The 25,171-nt window shown below is 36.1% G+C and overlaps 1 protein-coding gene across 1 annotated transcript in view; it reads left to right on the plus strand.

Moving 5' to 3' along the window:
- Window positions 1-16,671, plus strand: part of LOC123245326 (membrane cofactor protein-like) — a 62,240-nt gene extending 45,569 nt beyond the window's left edge. Inside the window, exons 5-9 of the mRNA XM_044674173.1 lie at window positions 5,288-5,338; window positions 10,141-10,158; window positions 10,977-10,997; window positions 14,972-15,032; window positions 16,346-16,671. Coding sequence (XP_044530108.1) covers window positions 5,288-5,338; window positions 10,141-10,158; window positions 10,977-10,997; window positions 14,972-15,032; window positions 16,346-16,364 — 170 coding nt within the window. The 3' untranslated portion in view covers window positions 16,365-16,671. The remainder of the gene's footprint in view (window positions 1-5,287; window positions 5,339-10,140; window positions 10,159-10,976; window positions 10,998-14,971; window positions 15,033-16,345) is intronic.
- Window positions 16,672-25,171: the final 8,500 nt, after the last annotated feature.

Raw genomic sequence — 25,171 nt, forward strand, 5'->3', positions numbered from 1 at the left:
CTTCACACTCCTGCTAACCAATTTCCAGACCCCTCTGACCTGAAATTGGTACTTAATTTTTACTTTTATTTTTTAAAAACCCTTACCTTCCATCTTAGAATAAATAGAATTGGTTCTAAGGCAGAAGAGCAGTAAGGACTAGACAATAGGATTTAAGTGCCTCGCCCAGGGTCACCCAGCTAGGAAATGTCTGAGGCCATGTTTGAACCCAGGACCTTCCATCTCTAGGCCTGGCTCACAATCCACTGAGCCACTGAGCCATTGAGCCACCTCACTGCCCCAGGTTCTTATTTTAAATTGCTTCCCACTCAACTTCTTTTCTGGGAAGATAAGGCACAGGACTTGAAAAAAAATGGTGTGCCATCACATTCTCCAATTCTCCAAGCATGACAGCAGTCAAGCCTTGCCAGCCTTGGTAGGTACAGTGTGGAGAGAAAGATGATAGTACAGTGAATAGGGTGATAGACTCAGAGCCAGGTAGTTGTTGTTGAGTTGTTTCAGTAATATTCAACTCTTCACAACCTCATTTGGTGTTTTCTTGGCAAAGATCTTGGAGTGGCTTGCTGTTTTCCTTTTCCAGTTCATTTTATAGATGAGAAAACTGAGGCAAACAGGGGAAACCCTGAGCCAGATTTGAACTCACAAAGAGTCTTCCTGACTCCAGGCCCAGCACTCTATCCAAAGTACCACCTAGTTACAGTAGGAGATATATACCTGAGTTAAAAGATGGCCTCAGACACTTACTAGCCATGTGCCCCCGGGCAAATCATTTTTTTACTCTCTGCCTTAGTTTCCTCAATTATAAAATGGTTATAATAATAGTACCTACCTCCCAGGGTTTCTGGGAATATCAGATGAGATAATATTTGAAAGTATTTCTCAATATTTAAAATACTATGTAAATTTTAGCCATCTTATATTATTTTTAAGACTCAGAGCTATTCCTCTATAGATAAATGATCAAAGGATATGAATTTTTCAAAGTGAGAAAATCCAAAACTATCAACAATAACCTCGTTTTTAAATGCTCCAAATCATTAATAATTAGAGAAATAAAAATTAAAGTAACTCTGAGATTCCACCTCATACCTATGGCAAAGAAAAAAATGACAAATGTTGGAAAGCTGTAAGAAAACTTGCACATATATACAAAGACAAAAAAAAAAGAGATAATGTTGCATCTGTCTTTAAGAGGAATTTACATTTTGTTGGTGTCATAGACTAGAGAGGATATGGCGTATATGTAGATAGTATAAAAAGTATTGTGGTAAGAGATGTCCTACAGGCACCGAAAGGATTGTATTCAGTACCTCAGACCACTTAATGTAGGAGAAGCTGACTGTCTTCCCCCACCCAACCAATGTGCAGAAAATCACCCAAAGACTTGAAATATATACAAATTTTATGTCTATATTGTAGATTTTCTTGAGAAGAGGGGTTATTGGGAAACCTTGTCACTAGAAATCTCTTATCCTGCCATCTACAATTCCTGCAAAAGGAATTTCTTCTTTTGCTTGCCACTCCTATCACCATCCCTGATCTACCTCAGTTTCCCTAAACCTTAACTACATAAGCTATTCTAAATAACGCTCAAATGATTTAGATTAAGAGGTTGTCTCTGTGTTGATATTACAGAGTAGAAATAGCCAAGTTCTCTCTGGGAAACAACCCAGAGAGGGAAGTTTCTCACAGTTCAAGAATCAGGTCTCAGGAACCAATCCAGATGTTGCCAACAAGATATTCTTCTTAGGTAGTCTCTAGGAGCCAGGAATCTTCAATCACCTCCAAGGAAATAGGTTTTCCAAGCCAAATCCACAGGGGAACAACAGATCTCCAACAAGGTACTCTTTCCCTCAGAACGGGTCCAAAGGGAAAAAACCCAGATTCAATTGAACCAACTCCCTTCTCCCTTCAGGATTCTATCCATAAAGTTCTTAGCAGGTGTTCAACCCTTTACCTTAACGACAACTTCTATTCCCCTAATCTCCCTTTTACAATAGGCAAGTATATCATATGGTAGGAAGTGGTTGGAACAAAAAAGATCCAAAATGCTACAGGAAAAAATTGATAGAAAAACATTTTTGGCACACAAGTCAGGGAAGGCTTTAAGAAGGGAGGGAGGTAGCCTTAAAATCTTTATCTTATAAGAATCCTGAAAGGTAGAGATGAGGAGGGTATGCATTCTAAGCATGAGAATCAGTCTTCATGAATAAATTGAAATGAGAGATAACATGGCAAGATTAGAGAAAAGCTAGTATGCAAATTTCACTGGAACAATAAGAACAAATTGGGAAGAATTGTTATAATTTTATAGAATCCTAGACTAATGACTCACCTATAGCATCAAGTCATAAAGAGGTATGTGGGAGGCAGCTTGGTAACTCAGTGGATTGAAAGCCAAACCTAGAGATGAAAAGTTCTGGGTTCAAATTTGATCTCAGACACTTCATAGTAATATGACCCTGGGCAAGTCACTTAACCTCCATTGCCTAATCCTTACTGCTCTTCTGCCTTGGAACCAACATATGGTATTGATTCTAAAATAGAATCTTTTTTTAAGAGTTCCCTAGAAGCACTGTGATGTTAATTGACTTACTTGGGGTCACACAGCTAGCATCAATAAAGCATGTGCTAGAAACAGACCTTGAACCCAGGTCTTCCTGACTCCTACTTCTCTCTCCTCTGTATTATGCTACTTCCCATCTTTCACACAATTGGCACTTAACACATTTTTAAAAGTAAATCTTGAATTCCATTTAACTTCAGGATTTTAAACCTAGGTGACTTTGGGATAGTGGTGGTGCCTTCAAGAGAAATGGGAAAGTGAACATTAGGAATGAGAATTATCATGAGATCATAGATCTAGAGCAGAAAGGGACCTTAGAGGCCATTTAGTTCATCTCCCTAATTTTAAAAATGAAACTCAAGCCCATGGGTTAAATTACTAGCCCAAAGTTGCAGAGGTAGCAAATGCCAGAGGCAGGATTTGAATCCAGGTCCTCTGCATTCTTTTTCTACTGCATCACATCAGTGAGAAGATTATGAATTCAATTTTCAATGTGTGGAATTTTTGATGGTGTCAAGTAAAGATGTCCACCAGTGGTTGGAAAGTTAGAAATTGGGTTCAAGAGAGATCTTAGGGCTGACTGCATAGATTAGATTTTGTGGTCATCTGCGTAGAGATAATAATTAAATCCATGGGAATAGATAAGATCCCCAAAGTAGAAAATGTACAGAGAAAAAAAGACTCAAGAGAACCTTGTGGGAAACTCATACTTGGGTGCAGAAAGAGGATGATTCTTAGGGGAAGTAGACTGAGAAAGAGCCATTAGAGAGGGAAGAGGAGAACCCCAGAGAAGGGTCAGAGAAGAAAATGAAAAAAAGAGTTTACCCAGGAAGAGAGTGATTAACAGTATCAAAAGCTGTTGTGATATGTTGAAAATTGATCTCTAAGTACCTTTAAAAACTGTCTGCTGCACAGATTTCCTCTCTACATATTACTTGGTCAGATTAATCCAGTGTTCCTGACTCCATCATTTTAGGTACCATTTCCATATCCTCACATAACACATAATAATTGTTATTAATATCTAAGTTATATATATCTAAGTTATTAAGAGCCCCTTTGACATGGTTCTACTACAAATAATTAAAGTAATTATCCTAGGTCCTGAGGGCAAAAAGTAAATAGTCTGCACCCTCAAGGGACTGTATATTCTATAGAAAAGCTGGATAATCCATTCCATTTTGCTTCCATTGTGGTTCTTCCCGTTTTTATCTATAAATGCCTCCAGGATGGTGTGACTTTGTTTCATACTAAGCCCACTGGTGACTCATCTTCTCCCTTCTAAAGATTTTCCCTTTATGAAATGATTATACTCATAATCTCCATAGAATCAGAATCTGAAAGTTAGAACGCACCTTGACATCTACCTAGTCCAATGCACACAACTCATATGTCTTCTGTCTTCCACATCTATAATATTTTGAAATGAGCTTGGTGCTTCCTTTCATTATTTAGCAATCTTTCCTGTATCTTCCATATTCCTACTCTAAGGATTAAAAATTAAAAGTTGGACTACATTTATGAGAATTGTGATTGCCGAAATTTCAAATCAAAATTACTTTTTATGGTAGTTTATTTACAAAAGGAAAGAGTGAAAAAGGATAGAGTAAGATATCTAACCTAACTCACTAAACATTTTGCTCCAGCCCCTGGCTCCACCCAGGCCAGGCTAATTAGTCCTCAGCCTTCAACTGAGGGCCCAATGATTAATAAAACAAAGGCTCCAGGCATGAAGCCTTTTCTAAGACAGGGGCCTGTCTGGAGGTTAGTCCCTCCAGAAAGCCAGGAAAAAGAGTTAGCCTTTTCACTCACCTACATGGTAGTCCTAAGGGAAGGTTCAAGAGCTGCCTGATCAATGTCAGAGTCTCAGGTCCATGAAGCAAATCCTTCACCAGCCTCCAACTTAAACTCCAATTCCAACTGGAACTCTGAACTCCAAAGAATCTCCCTCTCACAGGAAGTTACAACTGTTTTTAAAGATGCTTCCTGGGCCTTCCTTCCACTTTACGTGGACCAATTGCAGTTTTGGAATTTTCTTAGGAATTTTCTCCAGGGAGCAGTCAGTCATTTCTGAATTGTCACCCACTCTAGCACATGGGTTGTGAACCTCCCCTCACTTAAGGAAATGTTGGGGTATATAGGCTTCTGGCGATTAAATCTAAAAGTGGAAAAGGGGAGAGTTAATTCCATCTTCACACTACTACTATAATATAATCCCTTTTTCATACTAAAAACTATGGATGTCTATATGGATAGGGATCAAATTTAATCCTATGGACTTAGAAATGGAAAGGATCTGAGAGGCCATTGAGTTTAGCTCCCTTCTCCTTGTTTTATAAATGAGGAAATTGAAGCCCAGATTAGTGAAGAAACTTGCCCAAAGTCACATAGATATTGAATGTCTGATGTGGGATTTACTCAAGCCTTCCGAAATCCATTATACCTGATGCCTCTTCATCTGAGACACTTAAATACTAATCTGTTAGGATTAGTTAAACCTCATACCAATTTGTTAGCTTCTGTAGAGATTCACCAGCTTTCTCAATAGCTTCATTGAAAGTTCTCAATCAAGAAAACTTATGACTGAATATGTAAATTTTGTGGTCATCTACATAGAGTTGATAATTGAATCCATGAAACTGGCAAAATCACCAATGTAGGGAATATACAGAAAAGGGGCAAAATGTCACATTTTAACTGATTTTATTTTTTTTCTCTTAGGTGTTAAGCCTACCACTGTTGGACCTACCGTTGCTACCACCATTACTACCAGTAAGTATTTTACCAGACATGAGATGTCATACTTTAATTTGCCTTTTTTTTCTCTCCTACGTATTTATGAACAAGGAGTTCTTTTTTGAGCTTATATTTTAAAACAAGATGGCTTGCCTTTGGGGTTGCCAACTTTAAGATGGTCTCCATTTTGTCAACATCTCTTAAATGTTGGCACCCAGAATTGAATAGTCCTATAAATGTGATACAATAGGCCTATAGCCTCCTTTTTTTCTGGATGTCTCTTCAGTACTTCAAAATAGGTGTGACTTCACTGATGTGAGGCCTTCTTCTATTAACACAAATCACTACTACATCCTACCTTAGTAAATAGTTTTAATTACTGTGGAAAAAAATTACCTTGTGGCAAAGTAACCTTTTTTGTTTATTAACCTTATTTCATTATATTCAAACATAGTTAGATTGGTCCTTTGTTTGCCAGGTTTTTGTTCTAATGGTTTCCAACTTGGTTAGAACTGCCAGAGCTTCTAGTCTGCTGTTTTAGCCTTCAATCAATCAATAACCTCTTATTAAGCATTTACTATATGCCAGATACTGTTTTAGGTGCTGAGGATGAAAAAAAAGGCAAAAGATAATCTCTGCTGTTAAGGACTTGAGGTCATTTCTATCTTCCAATGAAACATCAGAGTACAAATATTATATTTCTATTACTGTGGCCTTAGATTGCAATTAAATGTTTTACTTCCAGCATACTTTTAAATTAGATTGAGTGTAGCCAGTGAAACCTCAAAGCCATTTTCACATGAATTGCTCTCTAGCTATATTGCCCTCATATTGTACTTGGAGAATTGATTTTTTTAAAAACCTGAACACATGACTTTTCTTATATCCCTCCTAATTTGGATTATCCTTCGGTCTTGTTGGCTTTCAGAATACTAGATATTCCTCCTGGTTTTGTGCCATCATCATCTTATGTTAAGCTAAGTCAATGATAAACATTTTAAATGAACTAAGAGCCTTATAGAACCACTGTGGTTCACTAGAACCCCATTTTCAGGTGGATAGAAATCAGTCAGTTAAGAATCTGCCTAACCATTCTACCATCAAGTCCACCTCCGTCATATCCAGGTACCTTAATGAAATCTAAGAATTGGCCTAATAAGACTGTTGAAATTCAACTCAATAAATATTTATTAAATGACTTTTATATAATAAGGAAAGGAAGTTAGTATGGCATGACTTGTTCTTGGTGAAAACATGCTGCCACCTAGTGACCACTGCTTCACTTTGAACATTGCCATAATAAATCTATTAAGAGCATCAAGAGATATGTTGGGTTGGAGGTGTGAGCTGTACATGTAAGTGATGTTCTCCAACAAGAAATGGAAATGAAGGACTTGAACTCAGGAAAATTTAAGATCAAGATGTAGGTTTGGGAATCATCTCCATAAATAAAGTGAGGTGAAGCTTCGAAGGTGGGTAAAATCACCATGAGAAGGACAAGAGCAGTGCTTTGGTGGACATTTACCTCAGGTACCAGAGGAGGGAGTATCATAAACCAACACAAGGAGACAAAGGATTGATTTAATGATGTAATTATAAAAGGCAGGATGGCACAATGTAATTATAATTCATTTCTCTCATCCTTATCAAGTTGGCTTCCCTTTCAGAGTCTTAAGCCATATACCCACATACCTTGTCCCTAAATTAAAAAAAAAAAAAAAAACTTGTGAAATGTAGAATACACAGCAAACTACATTTATCTTTTAAAAACTCTTAAGATAACATGTCTACTTTTCCCCAAGGTTCCCATCTTTAGTATTTATATACCAACAAGTTGCCAGTTCCTTCTTGTTGATCAAAATGAAGTTCAGAATGTCAGCAGCCCCCTATCACTTCCTTTAACTTCTGAATAATAAAATGATCAGTTGACTAGATGTTCTAGTATTAGCAGAGGGACCTCCAGTAGGTTCATTCATTCATCCTTTTTTATATATAAGGCAACATACAGAGGTATGTGGGGAGATAGAGCTTTTTTGCTTTCATTGGAGGTCAAATAGAGACCACTTGTCAGATGTTGGAGAAGAAATTCATGCTTTGGGCAGGGGTTGGAATAAATAAACCTAACAGTGCTAGCACAGAGTAAGTATTTAATAAATACTTATCAGTTGGTTGATGGATTGGTTGTTAATGTTGGAGGTTCTTTCCAACTTTTCAGTTCCATGACATATAACATTTAACATTTTGGACTTTCTTCTTCTGTAACACATTCTTTTACAGTCCAAACTCTTTAAAAGATTTTCATTCTTCTCTACCTCCTTGAAGTATATATACTTTTTAGATTATTTCTTTTGTTCTACATAAAAACTGTTCTCCAAAATGCTGGAGAGGAGAAAGGCATTCCTTCAGCCCTTTTGCTTTTTCCTTTCTCAGGATGTTTTTACATACATAGCTATTGATTGCTTCCCAAAAACCCACAACGGTAGCACAATCCCTGGTCGTCACACTAAATTTTCTCACTTTCTATATATCTTGAATCACAATCCTTGTTGATCTCCTGAAATCTCCAGCACAGAACAGAAGCCTGTATATATATTTTTAGACTCTAAAAACATATAGATATCAGTGACTATAAAGACATAGATAGATAGATAGATAGATAGATAGATAGATAGATAGATAGACATCAATAAAGACACAGAAGACATATTAATCATATTTTCAGACTTAAAATTGGGGATAGGGTGGGATTAAGAACTAAGAATAGGCAAAAAATTAACAAAATTAGATTACAAAAGAAAAATGTAAAAGGTTTTTGTTTTGATTTTTTTTAATGAATTATACAGGTATGAAACAGGGGAGACTTTACTTGAAAGAAGCTTACAGGTTAAAGACCAGTGGGCTTTAGAGAAATTCAAGCTCAGTATGGATCAGTGCTAATAAAGCTAATGTCCAAGCTCCACCAAGAGTGCATCAGTGTGCCTTTTTTCCCGTGGCACCTGCAAACTTTATCATCTTTGCTAATATGATAGATGTGAGGCAGAAATTCTAAATTGGTTTCATTTGCTTTTCTGTTATTACTAGTGATTTGAAGCCTATTCTCATGCAGATGTTGATAGCTTGCTTTTCTTCTTTTGAAAACTATCCTTTGACCATTTATCTTTTGACTTCAGTATATCTTGAGCACTCTAGTAGGCAACTTTTATCAACTTTGCTTGCCAGCAGAACTGAATTTTTGCTTTGTGTTCCACTATGACCTTCATGACAGTTTCAGTTGTGCTTATATATACTAGTCACTCCTTAGTTTGTATTTGTGGCATGTCTCATAACATTATTATGATGATTTTATATATTTAGGTTTTCAGATTCAATTTTAATTGTTTTATTATTATCATCATATTATTCCTTATTAATAAAAGCCATGAACCTACAATTAAGATGTGCTGTCACCAAATCAAAACTGTCTTAAAAGTCACATGGTCAAACAATTAACAAAAAAATAAATTATGCTCTTGCCATAGATTGCCTGAGATATGGAGATAACCAGCCTTTAAATAGAATACTTCTTTAGAACAACTAGATTTCAATATTATCACCAAATTCCAGATTTAATAATATACACAGAGAGCAAAATATGAAAAATATTTAGTTATAACTTGTTGCCTGCTTCACTAGTTTTCATTTTTGTCATTTAGAGTTATTCTAGTTGATCCCTAGACTCAATTAAAATGCCTCTTTCTAATTTACCTTAAATTCTCTCTTGGAGTAAACCTTTCCAAATTTGTGTAAATATTTAGGATTAAAACTCATTATGATTTCACACCTCATCTATGTTTCTGCTTAGGTTTCTAAAGGAAAAGCCTTGGTTTGACTTTCTAGCTTCATAATTAGCTTGGTCTGAGTAATCTAAAAGTGTTTTGCCCTCCTCTTGTTAACAGTGATGGCAAACCTTTTAGTGACTGAGTACCTGGCCCTGCCCCCACCCCACACCCTAGACTGAGTCTCTGGCACACTTTGCCCCTCACCTTTACCCTACACAGGAAAGGGAGAAAGTGCTCTCATTGGGCTGCTGGGCAGAGGGACGAGGATGTGAAAAAAATGTCCATGGTGGAGAGGGGAAGGGGAGCAGCTCCACCTGAGTCCTCTGCCTACATGTAGTTTGTCAGCCTCCAAAATCCATTCCATAGTCATGAATAGCATTTGTTGTTAGAGTGTGTACGCAAGGAGGTTTTTTAATTTTTCTTAAAACATGAACATTTGTTAATTTTTAAATCAGAATTTTTAACAAACTAAAGAAATTAGAATCTAATTTAACTTAATTATTAAATTTAATAACAATACTTAAAACAAGAAACAAAATACTAAAATATTACTGGAGTGATAACTAGGTTTATATAAATGTGGAATCCATTTTCATGATTTTTCTCTGTGACCAGATAATGAGCCACGTCAAACTGACCCAAACAGATTAAAGTCTCTTTTATCTTCCTGGCCTAGAGAATAAGACACAGCTCACCAGATGTTATTAACATAAATATACAAATCACATCATTATAATTAGCTGACCAAGCCATTTCTGATTCAGAGTACAACATGGCCCCGTAAACTCTGTGAATACACTCCAACAAACATATTCACCAGAAATGAGAGTATACAGAAATCATGGATGATGCAGCCCACACATGTAAAGAACATTGGGGTTACCCACTGGAGTTACAGGTCCCCTGAAGCCCTGTTGTGATGGCCCTCTACAGCTTGTAAACAAATACAAACTAAGAAATAACTTACTTGTGGTTAGAAAGAAAAAAACAACATTCAGTTTTATGTTTTTTTCTTCTCAGGTTCCTCTTTCATTGGTGGTAAGTATTTCTGTCAAATACACAAACATATTTGGTTAGAACTATTCATGGTAATTCACTAAAGAATTGTTTTCTCCCACATTTGTTGATATTTATAATATTTACAAAGTGTCTCTAATATTAACTGCTCTTGGCCAGGAAGTTTCTTTGAAGAGATTTCTCAATATCCATAACTCTACCACAACTAAGTGTTTCGCAAAAAATTAAAAGGTGTTCAGGGTCACAGATTCCTGTCATCTCTAGTACCAAGGAGTCAGGTTGTTGTGGGAGAAACAAACCCAAGTTTGTAGCAGGGTCTCACCGCAAGAATGGAAGACTCAAACTCTGTTCAATCTAGAAGTAAGAGAAGAATTGTATTTGAAGTGATTTATGATGATATAATAGCCTAATGGCTTGGTGGAATAGTCAGGGGCTTATCAAGTAGCTTTAGGGCTGATGGATAAGCTCAGGGGCTAGTAGAGTAGTCTCTTTGGAGCTGATAGTATAGAGTGGCAGCCCCAGCTATAGGGTGGCAGCTCCAGGTATGGAGTAGCAGCTTCCACCCTCTTTGGATCATGATTGGCATATTTATTAGGGTTTGGGAGCTAATCATCTCCCATTCCAGAGAAATCTTCACCTCTCCCAAAAACCCTGGACAATGGGCATGGATAAATTCAGGTGGAGGTGTGTTTTGGGATTTGATGTCATAGGGAGCATGTGGGGGGATTTGGGAGATTCCTCTGGAAAGCCAGTGTCCCCAGTATGCCAGGTTCTTTGTCCACCATCTTCCATCTTGTCAGAAAAAAAGCAACATTTTTACCTTTTTTTTTTCTTCTCAGGTACCTCTTCTTCTGCCAATAGTAAGTATTGCTATCAAGTACACAAACATATTTGGTTAGAGGTAATTCATTAAAGAAAGACCAGCTCATAGCCCCTACACTAATCAGAAGTGAAAGTACAGAAGCTTTTATACTTCCAGCCTAAGTGAAATAGAGACCCATTAAAACACATTTAAGCGCCAGCTAGGTGGCTTAGTGATAGAGAGCCAGACCTGGAGATCCTGGATTCAAATGTGACCTCAGGTACTTTCTAATTGGATGACCCTGGGCAAGTCACTTAACCCTGATTGCCCAGCCCTTACCATTCTTCCGCCTTTGAATCAATACTCGGTATGGATTCTAAGATAGGAGGGAAGAGTTTAAAAAAAATTGAACCCAGGACCTCCTGTCTCTGGATCTGACTCTCAGCCCATTAGCTATTACTCTAAAACTATTCCTGCCTAAATAATTTGTATTTTTTCCATAGTTCTCCAATTGGGAAAGATCATCTTGGATTATTCATTTTGATGTCATTTGTTGTCATTTATGAATTCAGTATGCTTTTTTTCAAACACACAAATCACAGATGAACTTGTCACTATAACAAATTGTTTTAGTCCTCATTGTTTTATACCCATTCCTTCTTGCAATCATATAATTTTCTAAAATTCTTTTTTGGTATAAAATTCCTTAACTTCTGTCTTAGAATCCATACTGAGTATTGATTCCAAGGCAGAAGAATAGTAAGGGCTAGGCAGTGGGGGTTAATAGACTTGCACAGGATCACTCAGCTAGGAACTGTCTGAGTCAAGATTTGAACCCAGGACCTCCTGTCTCCAGGTCCAGCTTTCTATCTACTGAACCACCTCGCTGCCCCAAAGCAAATAAATTTCAGTGACTTACATAATACATTTTCAGTTATAGACCCTGTTGTTTAGGAGTCATTGCCATTATCTATTTAGTCTCTCAAAAAGCCTTTCTTGCTAATAAAATTTCCTATTCTTTTTCTTAGGATTATAATTTTTTCCTTACTTTTATTTTTTCCTGTGTTTAATGTCCCTGCCCAAAGACCGACTTTGAAACCATTTTATGGTATAATGCTGGTTTTTGAAAGTTATACCAACAAAATGTAAACTTCGGGCAAGTTATTTCGTGATAGAAAGACTTCACGTGTGGTTTTGACAATAGTTTGTGTGCTTTTGAAACCCAGGGTAGCTGAATACGGAGAAAGGCTTCATCTGTAGACTGGTCACTAGGTAATAAATTTTTTGGTAACTGACAAAATAATAAAAACATAAAATGGCTCTCTGTTCAGGGTGACTCTATTCTACCTAAACTGATTGTATCAGAGTGACCAAAAAAAGGAAAAGAGAACTATGAAACACAGTTTTAGGCAACTAAGCTATTTGTACTCTAAATGCAAGACCCTGGTTAAGTGACCAGGTAATGTACATATAACTGAGAGAACTGAATCACATCAATCTTGAAAATCTCCCTATGAATTTTTTTAAAATACAGCTATGGCTTTTTGGAAGAATGTCTCACAGTTTCTCCTTGGAGAGGCAAATAACATTGATTGGCAAGATTGGCTCTATTAGACATCAAAAGGCGAGAAGAAACATAGTTGCCTCTTAAATAGCATTATTCATAATAAGCAATTGTAAAATGTAAGCATCGTAAAATGAAGAAAACTACAAGTTACAAAACATTTGTGGCAGAGAATGAAAAGATAGAAAATAGGAATTCTGTGAAGAACTGTTTAAGAACTTCCAAATTAGATCAGTATTTCATGATTTTAATGCAAAGGTGGAAACAAGTGACAACGGGGGAAAATGTTAGACAGTATGATTCCAAAGCAAGAAATGAAAACAAGCAAATAAAAAAGAAAGAAGAAATGAAAGAAACCAAAAGCTTGTATACTATCTAGAAGCCTTACCCCTGTGTAGTATGAATACTTGCTTTAAGAAGAGAGTCAGGCAAAGTATGGTGAGGTCTGAATAACATAAAAGAAATGAAATTGATTTTATTCTAATAAACAGGAAAAATGAGTTACCAATGTAATGATCACTTCCTAATCAGTCATCCATACACAGTGAAGTCACTAAGCTTTTATTAAGTGTGCTAAGCACTGGAGATTCAATAAAAAGTAAACCATCAACTTGTTGGAACAAAGATAAAAATCTAATAAGAAGAAAAGTTAAAAATCAGGTGATATGGTAAACTCTTATATGACTTATATAAACATGCTGTTGGCACCAAAGCAATGGAAATGGAACAACAGAAGTTTAACTGATGTAAATTAGTTACCATTGTGAGAAAAACAAAAGTACTTAAAAATTGTCTTACCCAACAAAAATTTGGTTTTCCCATATAGTGAATCTGATAGCTAAGAGCAATACTAATTTAGAATATAAATTGATTTTAGGATATTTTGGATGATAGAAGATTTAGTAGTATTGCCTCAAAAAAATTGAAAAGAAGTAGAAGAAAAAATACATTTATAGAGATCTTGGATAGAGATATAAGTATGCCAGATCATTTCAAGACTATTTAAAGAATAAAACTATTTAAGTGGAAGGACAACAAATATATGGAAAAGATCTGTCAGTATTTCCAAATTGAGCTGTTTTCTCCATCAATCATAATGGTGCCACCACATTAGGACTCCAATATAACAGTCCCCACTGTGTTGCATGAGGAATTAGAAATTATATTAATGAAAACAAATGCCAACAATGGTTGGATTAGACCAGTCATATAAAGGATAGGTCTGTGCTGTAACTAACCACCTCTATGTCTACTTTGCCATATTTATAATTCCACTGACATTAGTGTTGGTTTAATCTAGTCTATCCTAAAATGGAAAATAGTTTTCTACAAATTGAAGAAACTCAGTTTTCTGAATTTGTATAGTAAGAAGTGTGGTGAAAAGAGTAGTGGACTTGAAAGTCAAGAAGGCTTGGGTTAGAGTACCAGCTTTGCCAGTTACCTTCTAATGTGACATAGAGCAAGTCATTTTCCTTTTATGGTCCTTACTTTCCCCTCTAGGGAATGTTGGACTAGATGGTTTCTAGTTCTCCAAATGAATGAGGTTCAAATTGGTCCATGGATTTCTAGGAGTCATTGTGATCCTTTCCAGGCATCTGAAAGAACCAAAAAAGTAATGTTGTTCAGTTTTTTCAGTCATGCCCAGCTCTTCATGACCCCATTTGGGGATTTCTTGACCAAGATACTGGAGTAGCTTTCCATTTCCTTCTCTAGCTGATTTTACAGATGAGGAAACTGAGGCAAACAGGGTTAAAGTGACTTGCTTAGGGTCACACAGTTAGTATTTGAGGCCAGATGTGAACTCACAAAGAAGAGTCTTCTGATGCCAGTCCCAGCAATCTATCCACTGTACTCACTATCTAGTAATACTAAGAAGTAATTGCCAATTAAAATGTGCCTTCCTTTTTCAATTACCTGTCAATGTGAAACTGGATTTTCTTTACATACTTCAAATAAAATATCACAACAGATTGAATGAAAAAGTAGACATGAAAATACTGCTATCTTCTATTGAACCAGTTAAAGCTATTTGCAAAAATACGTAAAACAATTTTATTCCAATTTTTAAAAAATAGTTATTTTTCATAAAACATGTTACTTTTATTAATTTATAATTGATTTATTGTTTGTATTTTTAATGAATTATTAAAATGTATTTGTTTACATTTACATATAGGTAGGTATAATTCATATTAGCAAAAACTTTTTAGAATCCTCAATTTTAAGAGTATAAAGGGCTTCTCAGAACAAAAAATTCGAAAACTTCCATTCTAGGTGATCTTCCTTCTAGTTCTTACCATTCTGTGATCCCATAATGGGAAGGATGAAAGGAACGTGGTCCATGTCTTCAAATGTATCATTCCTATAAAAACATCCTTTAAATAGTGGGGAATTAAAGCAAGTTGCAGAAGAATACTTTCATTGTGGATCATTGTTACTTACAGATATAACAAATGTTTTACTTGCAGAGAAAGAAAATCAACTCATCACAATATTCCTGGTGACAACATTGGTAATCTTTTCTCAAAGGTAACTAACTTACTTCTGCATATATTAATACTGTCTTAAGACCATAATTTTCATATTTATTCCATCCAAAATCTTTTTTAAAAACTATTTGTTTGAAACCATTTTAGATTTTCACACCAGTCAGAAGAGATATGGGGTAATTCCATTTATTTAATGCCAGGCATTTAAAGGTGTCATCTAAAAACCGATGTTCTTGTAGGGATAGTTTTGCATGTAGAATCATTCTGAATCCCTTCTCACGTTCTTCATTTACATTTTTCTGACTGGTAACAGCTGTAGAAATTTATATTTAGAACTACCAGCTTACATTTGGTAACCATACTTCCTCTCAATGGGCCAATTGCCCCATTCATCAAAGTTTCCTCCAAGGTTCAAGAATGTTCTTTAGCTTCTCGGCCTTTGTCCTTCTTAGCCTTCTTAATACGGTCTTATGAACCTTAAAAATATCAAGAGAAATCACTTTGGGATTAGAAGTTAGGGACTGCCTGCTGTAGACAACTACCTCCAGAATTATAGTTGTGTGTGGAAGCAAGAGAGCAGATGAAGGGAGATTATGGGTTCTGAACAAGTCCTTTGTTGTATATATTTAAATATAGTTCCACCATTTGAAAAACCTTTGGTTTTAGATGAGGATACTTCATTTATAAATTTTTTTAATATTTTGTATTAGGGCAATAATATCCACATTATTTCTACATAAAATAGAATGAAAGATAAAATTTAATACTGTAAAATAATAGCCCTGTGAGATTTTCAAAATGCTTTACAAATACTTTCTTAATTTATAATAAGCATACTTCAATTACATAAGTTATTTTTTATAAAAGTTAAACATAAAAATATGTAACGGTTATATAAATATATATTTTATATAATAACAACATAATTATGTTTTATTCTTATACACATAAGTGCATAAAAGTTAAATATATAGAAATATTTAAATATGCAAATATATGTAAAGTATATTTAAATATACGGAATATATTTGTTGTTGAGCCATTTCAGTCATATCTGACTCTTCCTGACTCCATTTGAAATTTTCCTGGCAAAAATACTAGAGTGGCTTACCATTTCCTTTCTCAGAAACTGAGGTCAATCGGGTTAGGTGACTTGCCCAGGATCACACAGCTATTAAGTATCTGAGACCAGATTTGAACTCTTGAAGAGAAGTCTTTCTGACTTCAGGCCCAGCACTCTATCCATTGCACCCCCTGGCTATCCCAACAAAATATATATGTAAAAGTTATGCTTTTTTAACTTTAAAGGTTTTATCCAGTCGTCACTAAATATTTTTCTATTCTTGATTTCAGTTTCAGAAGTTGGTTATGAAAAATCTACAGCTTCAAAAATCAATTCTACATCAAGTATCTAAGTTACCATTTGCATATTACCTATCGAGGTATACTCAGGAGAACAGATCACATTGCCCTTATAAGAATGATATGCTTTTTATGGTGTTGACAATTCATGATTTTCTGATCCTCTGAGTTGCAGAAAGGGTGAAGATAGATTTTTTAAATATATGAAGTATTTTAAATAAAGTGTTTCCTTTGAGCTATTTATTTCATATGAACCAAACTTATAAGTGACTTGTACCTGGAGAAAAACATTCTAGCATCTTATCTGAGCAATAACAATCAAGGTGTTAATATTAAATTATATTTTTTGCTTCAAACTAAAGACTCTATCATTCTTTCATTTGTAAGGAGTTTGAATGGTCTAACTTTTTAACTTATTACATCTTTCTCCTTCAATGGGACAATGAATTAAAATGAAAACATCTTTCATGTAACTAATTTATAATCTTCATTCTTTATTCCTTGGGTCAAAGTTTGACATTTTAAAAATTTTAGGTTTAAAATTCTAGTCTCCTTTGAGTATAATCTCAGAGGAAAGGCTCTAAAATCAAGAGAACCTGATAAAGGTTTCTTGCAGTGAATGAGACCTTAACTAAGACCAGAAAGAAGTCAAAGACAAACTGGAGGCAGAGATGAGGAAAGTATTCCAGGCATGGTGGACTCTGTACCTGTAAAAATGCTTGGGAGAGCGGGGTGGGAAGGTGCTTGTCTTGTGCAAAAAAAAAAAAAAAAAAAAATAAGGATATCAGTGTCACTGGTCACACAACACAGTGTTTGGAGGGAAATAAGTATAAGAAGACTGAAAGGGACCTGGTTATGAAAAACAAATGGGGGGGTTGAATTTGATGGTGAAGGCAATATGGAGTTTATTAAAGGGAAAGTGATATAGTCATATCTTCATTTTTAAAGGAAAATAAGTTTGATGGCCAAGTGGAAGATATATTGGGGTGGGAAGAAATTGTGGTAGGGAGACCAAATAGAAAACTATTGTGGGCATGAGGTGATGAGGTGGGCCACAATGATGGAGGAGTCATAAGAAATAATACGGTATCTTTGAAAGATGTCATGAAGGTAAAAATGATAAAAACATGACCACCGATTGGCCATGGGGAATGAAGTGTGAAGAGTCAAGAATGACACCTAGGTGTTTTTATCGCAATGGTAATGTGGAAATTAAGACAAGGGAAAAGTTTTAGAGAAAAGATGAGTTCACTTTTGTACATGATGAGTTTAAGATGTCTATGTGACATGTGATTTGAGATATCTAAAAGATAGTTGGAGGGGGCAGCTGGGTAGCTCAGTGGAGTGAGAGTCAGGCCTAGAGACAGGAGGTCCTAGGTTCAAACCCGGCCTCAGCCACTTCCCAGCTGTGTGACCCTGGGCAAGTCACTTGACCCCCAATGCCCACCCTTACCAATCTTCCACCTATGAGACAATACACTGAATACAAGGGTTTAAAAAAAAACATTAAAAAAAAAAAGATAGTTGGAGATGTGAGGCTAGAGTTTGGGAGAGAAATTAGACCTGGACAAGTAAAGCTTACACTCAACTGCATAGAGATAATTAAAAATTTTGGAGCTTATGAGATTACAAAATTAAACAAAATAAAGGGAGAAAAAGGTCCAAGACAGAGATTTAGGGGACCCCTACTATTAGTGGGCATATAACATGAAGTTCTAGCAAAGAAGACAGGAGCAATCAGACAAGGAAAGTGTGATGTCTGTCATGAAAACCTAGAGAGGAGAGAACCAAGGAGAACAGGGTTCAACAGTGTAGAAACTTTATAGAGAGGACAAGGAGGAGAACTGAGATAAGACCATTAGATTGGACAGATAAAGAGATCATTTTAACTTTAGAAAGAATTCATTTGAATGATGAGGTCAGAAGCCAGACTTCAAAGAGTTTAGAGTAAGAGGTAAGGACATAGAGGCACTTTGTGTAGTCAGTCTTCTCAAGGAATTTAGCTATTAGAGGAAGTTTAGAAATGGGATGCTAGATAGGTGGATGAATCATGAGGATTTTTTGAGACATAGCCAATGTTCACATACAGTCAGAAAGCAACCAGTAGACAACGATGTATCAAAGATTAGCGAAAGAGGAGGAGTGATGGAGGAGGAAATGTGTAGGAGAAGACAAGATGGAATAGGGTCAAGTGCAAATACAGGGGTTTGTCTTGCAAGAAGGGCCATCTCAAAGGAGAGGGTAGCAGAAGGCATCTGAGCGCCAAAAGATCAGGAGGGAGAAAAAAGGAGTTTTCTGCAAATGGCTTCCATTTTTTTTTTTCAGTTAAAATACAAGGCAAGGTGAACGGGTAGGGAAAGAGAAAGTTATGGGTGGTCTGAGAGCAGATGGAGCATGACAGTGAATATTTAGAAAAGATGATATAGGTAGGAATAGAAAAAGGAGAGAAGAGGGACATGGATACATAGGGTAAAAATTTAAGGTTAAATTTCAATTTTAAAGGTAAATGTCTACTAAAGGTAGACTCTAAGTAGTCTCAGTATTTCAATTTTGAGCCTCTCATAGAAAGTAAAAATTAGTTTACCTGTTTTTTCTTTTCCCTTCCAGTTGTATTGGTCTGAAATTACTTAGATTCTAAAAAATGACAGGATAAAAAGAGTTATCTGTCACCACTTACAAATAAGTGAATTTGTTTGAAAAGCAATTAACATCACTCAAGTTTATTTAGCCTTTTAAGCATGTAGTAAATATTTGGCCTTAATGTATATCCTAAAAAGAAATGCACCAAACTATAGTGATAATTCAAAATTTTGAAGGATTCTCAATCCATTCTACTCATCTTTAATGATGTCAAAGCAGAAGTCTCATGAGTTTTTGTGAAATTAAGAGCATTTCCAAAGTTCAAAATACATCTAATTAGTTTAATCTCTAACCAAACAAACAGTAATTTTTCAACATTCTCTACTTTAATGTGGGAAATACTTAAAAAAGAAGAATTGAAAAACAAGTGCATTGTACCTTGGTTCCTATTTCCTTTGGGAACCTGTATGAGAATTAAAGAAGCAAAACCCCCGAGGAAGTAAATTCATCGTGTAAAATTTTATAGGTTATTAGATGGCTCACCTTTCAAATGGAAAAAAAAAAAGCTATTGCAAAAGAGTAATGAAGGGGGCAGCTGGGTAGCTCAGTGGATGAGAGCCAGGCCTAGAGATGGGAGGTCCTAGATTCAAATCTGGCCTCAGACACTTCCTAGCTGGTGACCCTGGGCAAGTCACTTGACCCCCATTGCCTACCCTTACCACTCTTCTGCCTTGGAGCCAATACCCAGCATTGACTCCAAGACGGAAGGTAAGGGTTTAAAAAAAAAAAGAGTAATGAGATTTCTTTTCTTCAGATAAAAGGTACTTGGAGAATTTTTAAATGCTCATGTGCTAGATATTTTCATATCTAGCCCATAAACTATATATAATAGCTAACATCCTATCATAAGATATGTACGTGTTAGGTGAGTTAAGTAAACTTAAGCTATTATCTTTCTTTGTTGGGACCAGATAGAAACTTCTCTTTGGGATCAGTGGAATAGACTTGGGGTAAGTGACATCAGCAAGACAGTACATGATAAACCCAAAGAGCTCAGCTTTTGGGACAAAAATCTACTATTTGACAAAAACTGCTGGGAAAATTGGAAAACGGTATGGGAGAGATTGGGTCTAGATCAACATTTCACACCCTACACCAAGATAAATTCAGAATGGGTAAATGACATGAATATAAAGAAGGAAACTATAAGTAAATTAGGCAAACACAAAATAGTATACTTGTCATATCTCTGAGAAAGGAAAGATTTTAAAACCAAGCAAGAGTTAGAAAAAATTACAAAATGTAAAATAAATTTGATTACATTAAACTAAAAAATTAGAAGGGAAGCAACAAATTGGGAAAAAATATAACAAAAAACTCTGACAAAGGTCTAATTACTCAAATATATAAGGTGTTAAATCAATTGTACAAAAAATCAAGCCATTCCCCAATTGATAAATGGGCAAGGGGCATAAATAGATAATTTTCAGATAAAGAAATCAAAACTATCAACAAATACATGAAAAAGTGTTCTAAATCTCTTATAATTAGAGAAATGCAAATCAAAACAACTCTGAGGTACCACCTCACACCTAGCAGATTAGCTAACATGACAGCAAAGGAAAGTAATAAATGTTGGAGGGGATGTGGCAAAATTGGGACATCAATGCATGCTGGTGGAGTTGTGAACTGATCCAACCATTCTGGATGGCAATTTGGAACTATGCCCAAAGGGCGCTAAAAGACTGCCTGCCCTTTGATCCAGCCATACCACTGCTGGGTTTATACTCCAAAGAGATCATAAGGAAAAAGACTTGTACAAAAATATTTATAGCCGCACTCTTTGTGGTGGCAAAAAATTGGAAAATGAGAGGATGCCCTTCAATTGGGAATGGCTGAACAAATTGTGGTATCTGTTGGTGATGGAATACTATTGTGCTCAAAGGAATAATGAACTGGAGGAATTCCATGTGAACTGAAATAACTTCCAGAAATTGATGCAGAGTGAAAGGAGCAGAACCAAGAGAACATTATACACAGAGACTGATACACTGTGGTAAAATCAAATATAATGGACTTCTCTACTAGCAGCAATGCAATGATCCAGGACAATTCTGAGGGACTTATGAGAAAGAATGCTATCCACATTCAGAGGAAGAACTATGGGAGTAGAAACACAGAAGAAAAACAACTGCTTTGTTACATGGGTTGATGAGGATATGATTGGTATGATTGGGGATGTAGACTCTAAATGATAACCCTAGTACAACTATCAATAATATGGAAATAGGTCTTGATCAAGGACACATGTAAAACCCACTGGAATTGTGCATCAGCTACAGGGAGGGTGGGGGGAAGATTTGAGTGGGGGAAAGAAAGAACATGGATCATGGAAACATGGAAAATTTTTCTAAAAAAGAAAAAGAATAAAAAAAGAAAAAACCCTCCACTTTACAAATGAGTCCCTCTCCCACTGGCTGTCCCATCATTGAAACTAATTTCCCTCTCACCTTTTTCTCTTGGAATCCCTAGTTTCCTTCAAGTTTCACCTCAGACACCATCTTCTAAAAGAGTCCTTCCCTGAACCACTCAACTACAAGTGTATTTCCTCTTCAAATACTTTCTTGTAGCTGTGTTATGTATAGTTTATATATTGTTTTCTCTATGCTTTATAAGTGTGTTTGTCTTTCCTTGCAGAATGCAAGGTTCTTGAGAGCAAAGACACAGAGGAGGTGTTTAATAAATCCTTGTTAACTGATTGATCTTTAATTTTCCTCATATCTCCTGAGTAAGTTATATCCCAAAACAATACTCTTGGACAGAGTTCCAATCTCTGCCTCAGACAATCCTCAGTAGAACTTGGTTAAGTGTTCATACCCATCACAATAAGCCAGCTTTCCAGTTACATGGAAGTCCTGGTGGCCACTCGCCCCACAACTACAGAAGGATGCAATGCTTGTGAGTGCTGTATCTTCCTTGTTCTTTATCGTGTTTATACAGTCTACACTAAATTCTGCACCACACCCCAAGGAGGCATCCCAGAAATAGCCTTTCAGATTAGGCTTAAGCATGAAAAGCTTTTCTGGAGTGACAATCAGAACAGCTTGTTTTCACTCCTACTGGGAGAGTGTACATCTCTGGGAATCTCAACTTGACACATTTCTTGGATATTCGTTTCATCTGCAAATAACCAAGACCACCAATAAATGCTCAAACATAAAGCATGTTCATTGGAAAGTGTATAAGGATGGAAATGGAGTTTGTCTCTGTGCCCTAACAAGCAAAGTAGTAAGACCATATTTCTTCTTTCTTCCCAGAGAAGCTGGGCTTTCTCCACATAAACTCATAATACCAAGAGTAGAAATCAAATACGGGCAAAGTTGTGGCCTCTGTGAAGGTAGCGTTTGCATCATCACACACTAGTCCTGCACACCCACGTGTCTGTAGACTATATCTAATGATGCTGGCAGATCCTGCTGGCCAGTGTAGACCCATTACCCAATGCCATAAGACAGTCACATCTGAGCTTGGTGTCATGACTCTTGTATGCTCTTCCTATCTGTGCAATTACCTTGTGAACTCTTTGAGGGCAAGAACTATTCAGATTTTTTTTTTAATTCCCAGTGCTCAGCACAGTACCTGGCATATAGTAAACACAACAAATGTTTGTTGATTGAATGGAAGTTGTCTACTTTAATATGCTAAGAGATGTAACAGATCTGTTTTGCTGTTTAAAAGGTTTGACAATTTACTTGATCAATTTGCCACTGAATGTAGTTATTTTATAGGGATGAACTGAATAGCCCAGCTAAGTAGATTAAAAGGAGCAATGGGGAGAGCTAGGTGGTCAGGCTTGGAGACAAGAGGTTCTACATTCAAATCTGGCCTCTGCCACTTCTTAGCTGTGTGACTCTGGGCAAGTCACTTAACCCCAATTACTTAGCCCTTACCATTCTTTTGCCTTGGAATCAATACTTAATATCAAATCTGAGATGGAAGATAAGGGTTTTATTTAAAGAATTTTTTAAGGAACAATTACTTTTTACCTAAATTAAAAAAAAGAATGAGTAGCTATGATTTAAATTTTTAAAGATTATAATCCTCTTTAGATTATCTATCAAAAAAGCAGTTTTTCCTAAAAGAAATGGAATTCCCAGAGTAAAATACAATATCCCCCTTTCCATCCTGGAGAAAGCACCGTTCTTTCTTGGTTTCACATTGGGATTTTCCAAAGGGGAGCAAGGACTTTTTTGTCCAAAGGGTCAACTGTTTAAAGTGAGATGCTTTTCATTTTGAAAAAATTGGAGATCAAATTACTTCTGCTTACATATATCTCACAGTTAAAATATCCCTCGATCAGCAGTAATCTTAAGTATTTAAGGGCTTTGTGTATTTATATCTGCTCCTGGCATGAAGCAGGTAAGATCTCTTATACATATGCTTATTGTAATTCCTGGCACTTAGAGAAGAAATCAGTAAGAATTTACCAAACTGTTACTGTGTGCCAGGTATTGTACCAGACACTAAGGCTCTTGTTCCCAGTGTAAAAGTCCCTTAAGATGAATCTTGGGGGGGGGGGACTAGGGATTCTAAGAGACAGAGGTGAAGAGAAATTACATTCTAGGTGTGAGGGACAGCCAGCATCAAGGAATGTTGAAAGGAATGCCACATGGGAATCAAATGTGTTCTCCTTTGAAAAAGTATGTAAAGATGATGAAGGAAAGCTGAACTGGAAGCTGTCAAGATTTTTTTGGAGGAAACTTTCAGGCACATTTTGGTATAGTGCCAAGTCCTGGAAAAAAGGTTACAGGAGAGAAAGCATTCTGTTCGAGAAGAGGGGTACGTAAATACAATATCTTTAATAAACTGGTTGCCTAAAACAGAACACCATGCTCCGGATGAATTCTGATGAAATTAGAGTACAGGGAGGTTGACACTGTCCCATTCCTGAAAGTTATGCCCTTCTTGATGTACCTCGATATCTCCTTAGCTTTTCTGGCTGACACATCATAATGAGGTTCCAGTTGACTAAAACCTCTACATCTTTTTTTCAGAGCAACTATGTTCCTCTATACCTCCTTAGCTTATATTTGTGAAGATGATGTTTTTGTGTCCATATGAAAGATTTCATATTTAGCCCTATTAAATTTCTTCATATTAGAATCAACCTAATCAATGGTCTGACCTTTCAAAATTCTCTTTAATTCTTATTTCATCAGCCACTGTGTTAATGATCCCATCCAGTTTTGTTAATTCTGGTCTACCTATGCCTTCATCCAAGACACTGATTAAAATGTTAGAGGCCATTTTCCTTTTCAGAGAAAACAAAAATAAAGTGAGAATTAAAGAATTCATTTTCTATGTTTTCTTCTATGGTTGTTCCATCCACCCAAAGCAAAGGTCCTATCCTTTATTTCATCCTCCTTTCCCTACGAATATAGCTAAAAACAACAATAAACTTTTTTTGTTATTCTGAACTATTCTCAGCTTCAAATATTCAGAGCTTTAGCTAATTGTTGTCCTCCTTCAATATTAGATACTCTGAGACAGGCTTTTGATTGGTTTGGCATATTCATCATCTATATCAGTGATTCCCAAAGTGGGTGCTGCAGTGATCCAGAGGGGCAGTGATGGCCACAGGTGCATTTATTTATCTTTCCTATTAATTGCTATTAAAAATTTTTTAATTAATTTGCAGGGGGCTAAGTAATATTTTTTTTGGAAAGGGGGTAGTAGGTCAAAAAAGTTTGGGAACCACTGATCTATATCCTCTTTTTGATGAGGTGGTATGTAGCAGAGGTGTCAAACTTAGCCCCCTAAAAAACTCACTAGTCTAAACCAGATTAAAATATAAGTGGGCAATATTTAACTAAATTAATAAAAAGTACTACATAAATAATGTTAGTTTAGGGCAGCTGGGTAGCTCAGTGGATTGAGATCCAGGCCTAGAGACGGGAGGTCCTAGGTTCAAATCTGGCCTCAGACACTTCCCAGCTGTGTGACCCTGGACAAGTCACTTGACCCCCATTGCCCACCCTTACCACTCTTCCACCAAGGAACCAATAAACAGAAGTTAAGGGTTTAAAAAAATAATAATAATGTTAATTTATAGTTATCTAAGCCAATATACAGTCAGCAGGAATCCATTTTTACTTGAACTTGACACTACTGATCTACAGTATACTCTAATGACAAAATATTTTTTCTCCTTCTTTTGATCTTCCTTCAAATATTCTC

The sequence above is a fragment of the Gracilinanus agilis genome, chromosome 4 (assembly GCF_016433145.1).
Source record: "Gracilinanus agilis isolate LMUSP501 chromosome 4, AgileGrace, whole genome shotgun sequence".
Lineage (NCBI taxonomy): Eukaryota > Metazoa > Chordata > Mammalia > Didelphimorphia > Didelphidae > Gracilinanus > Gracilinanus agilis.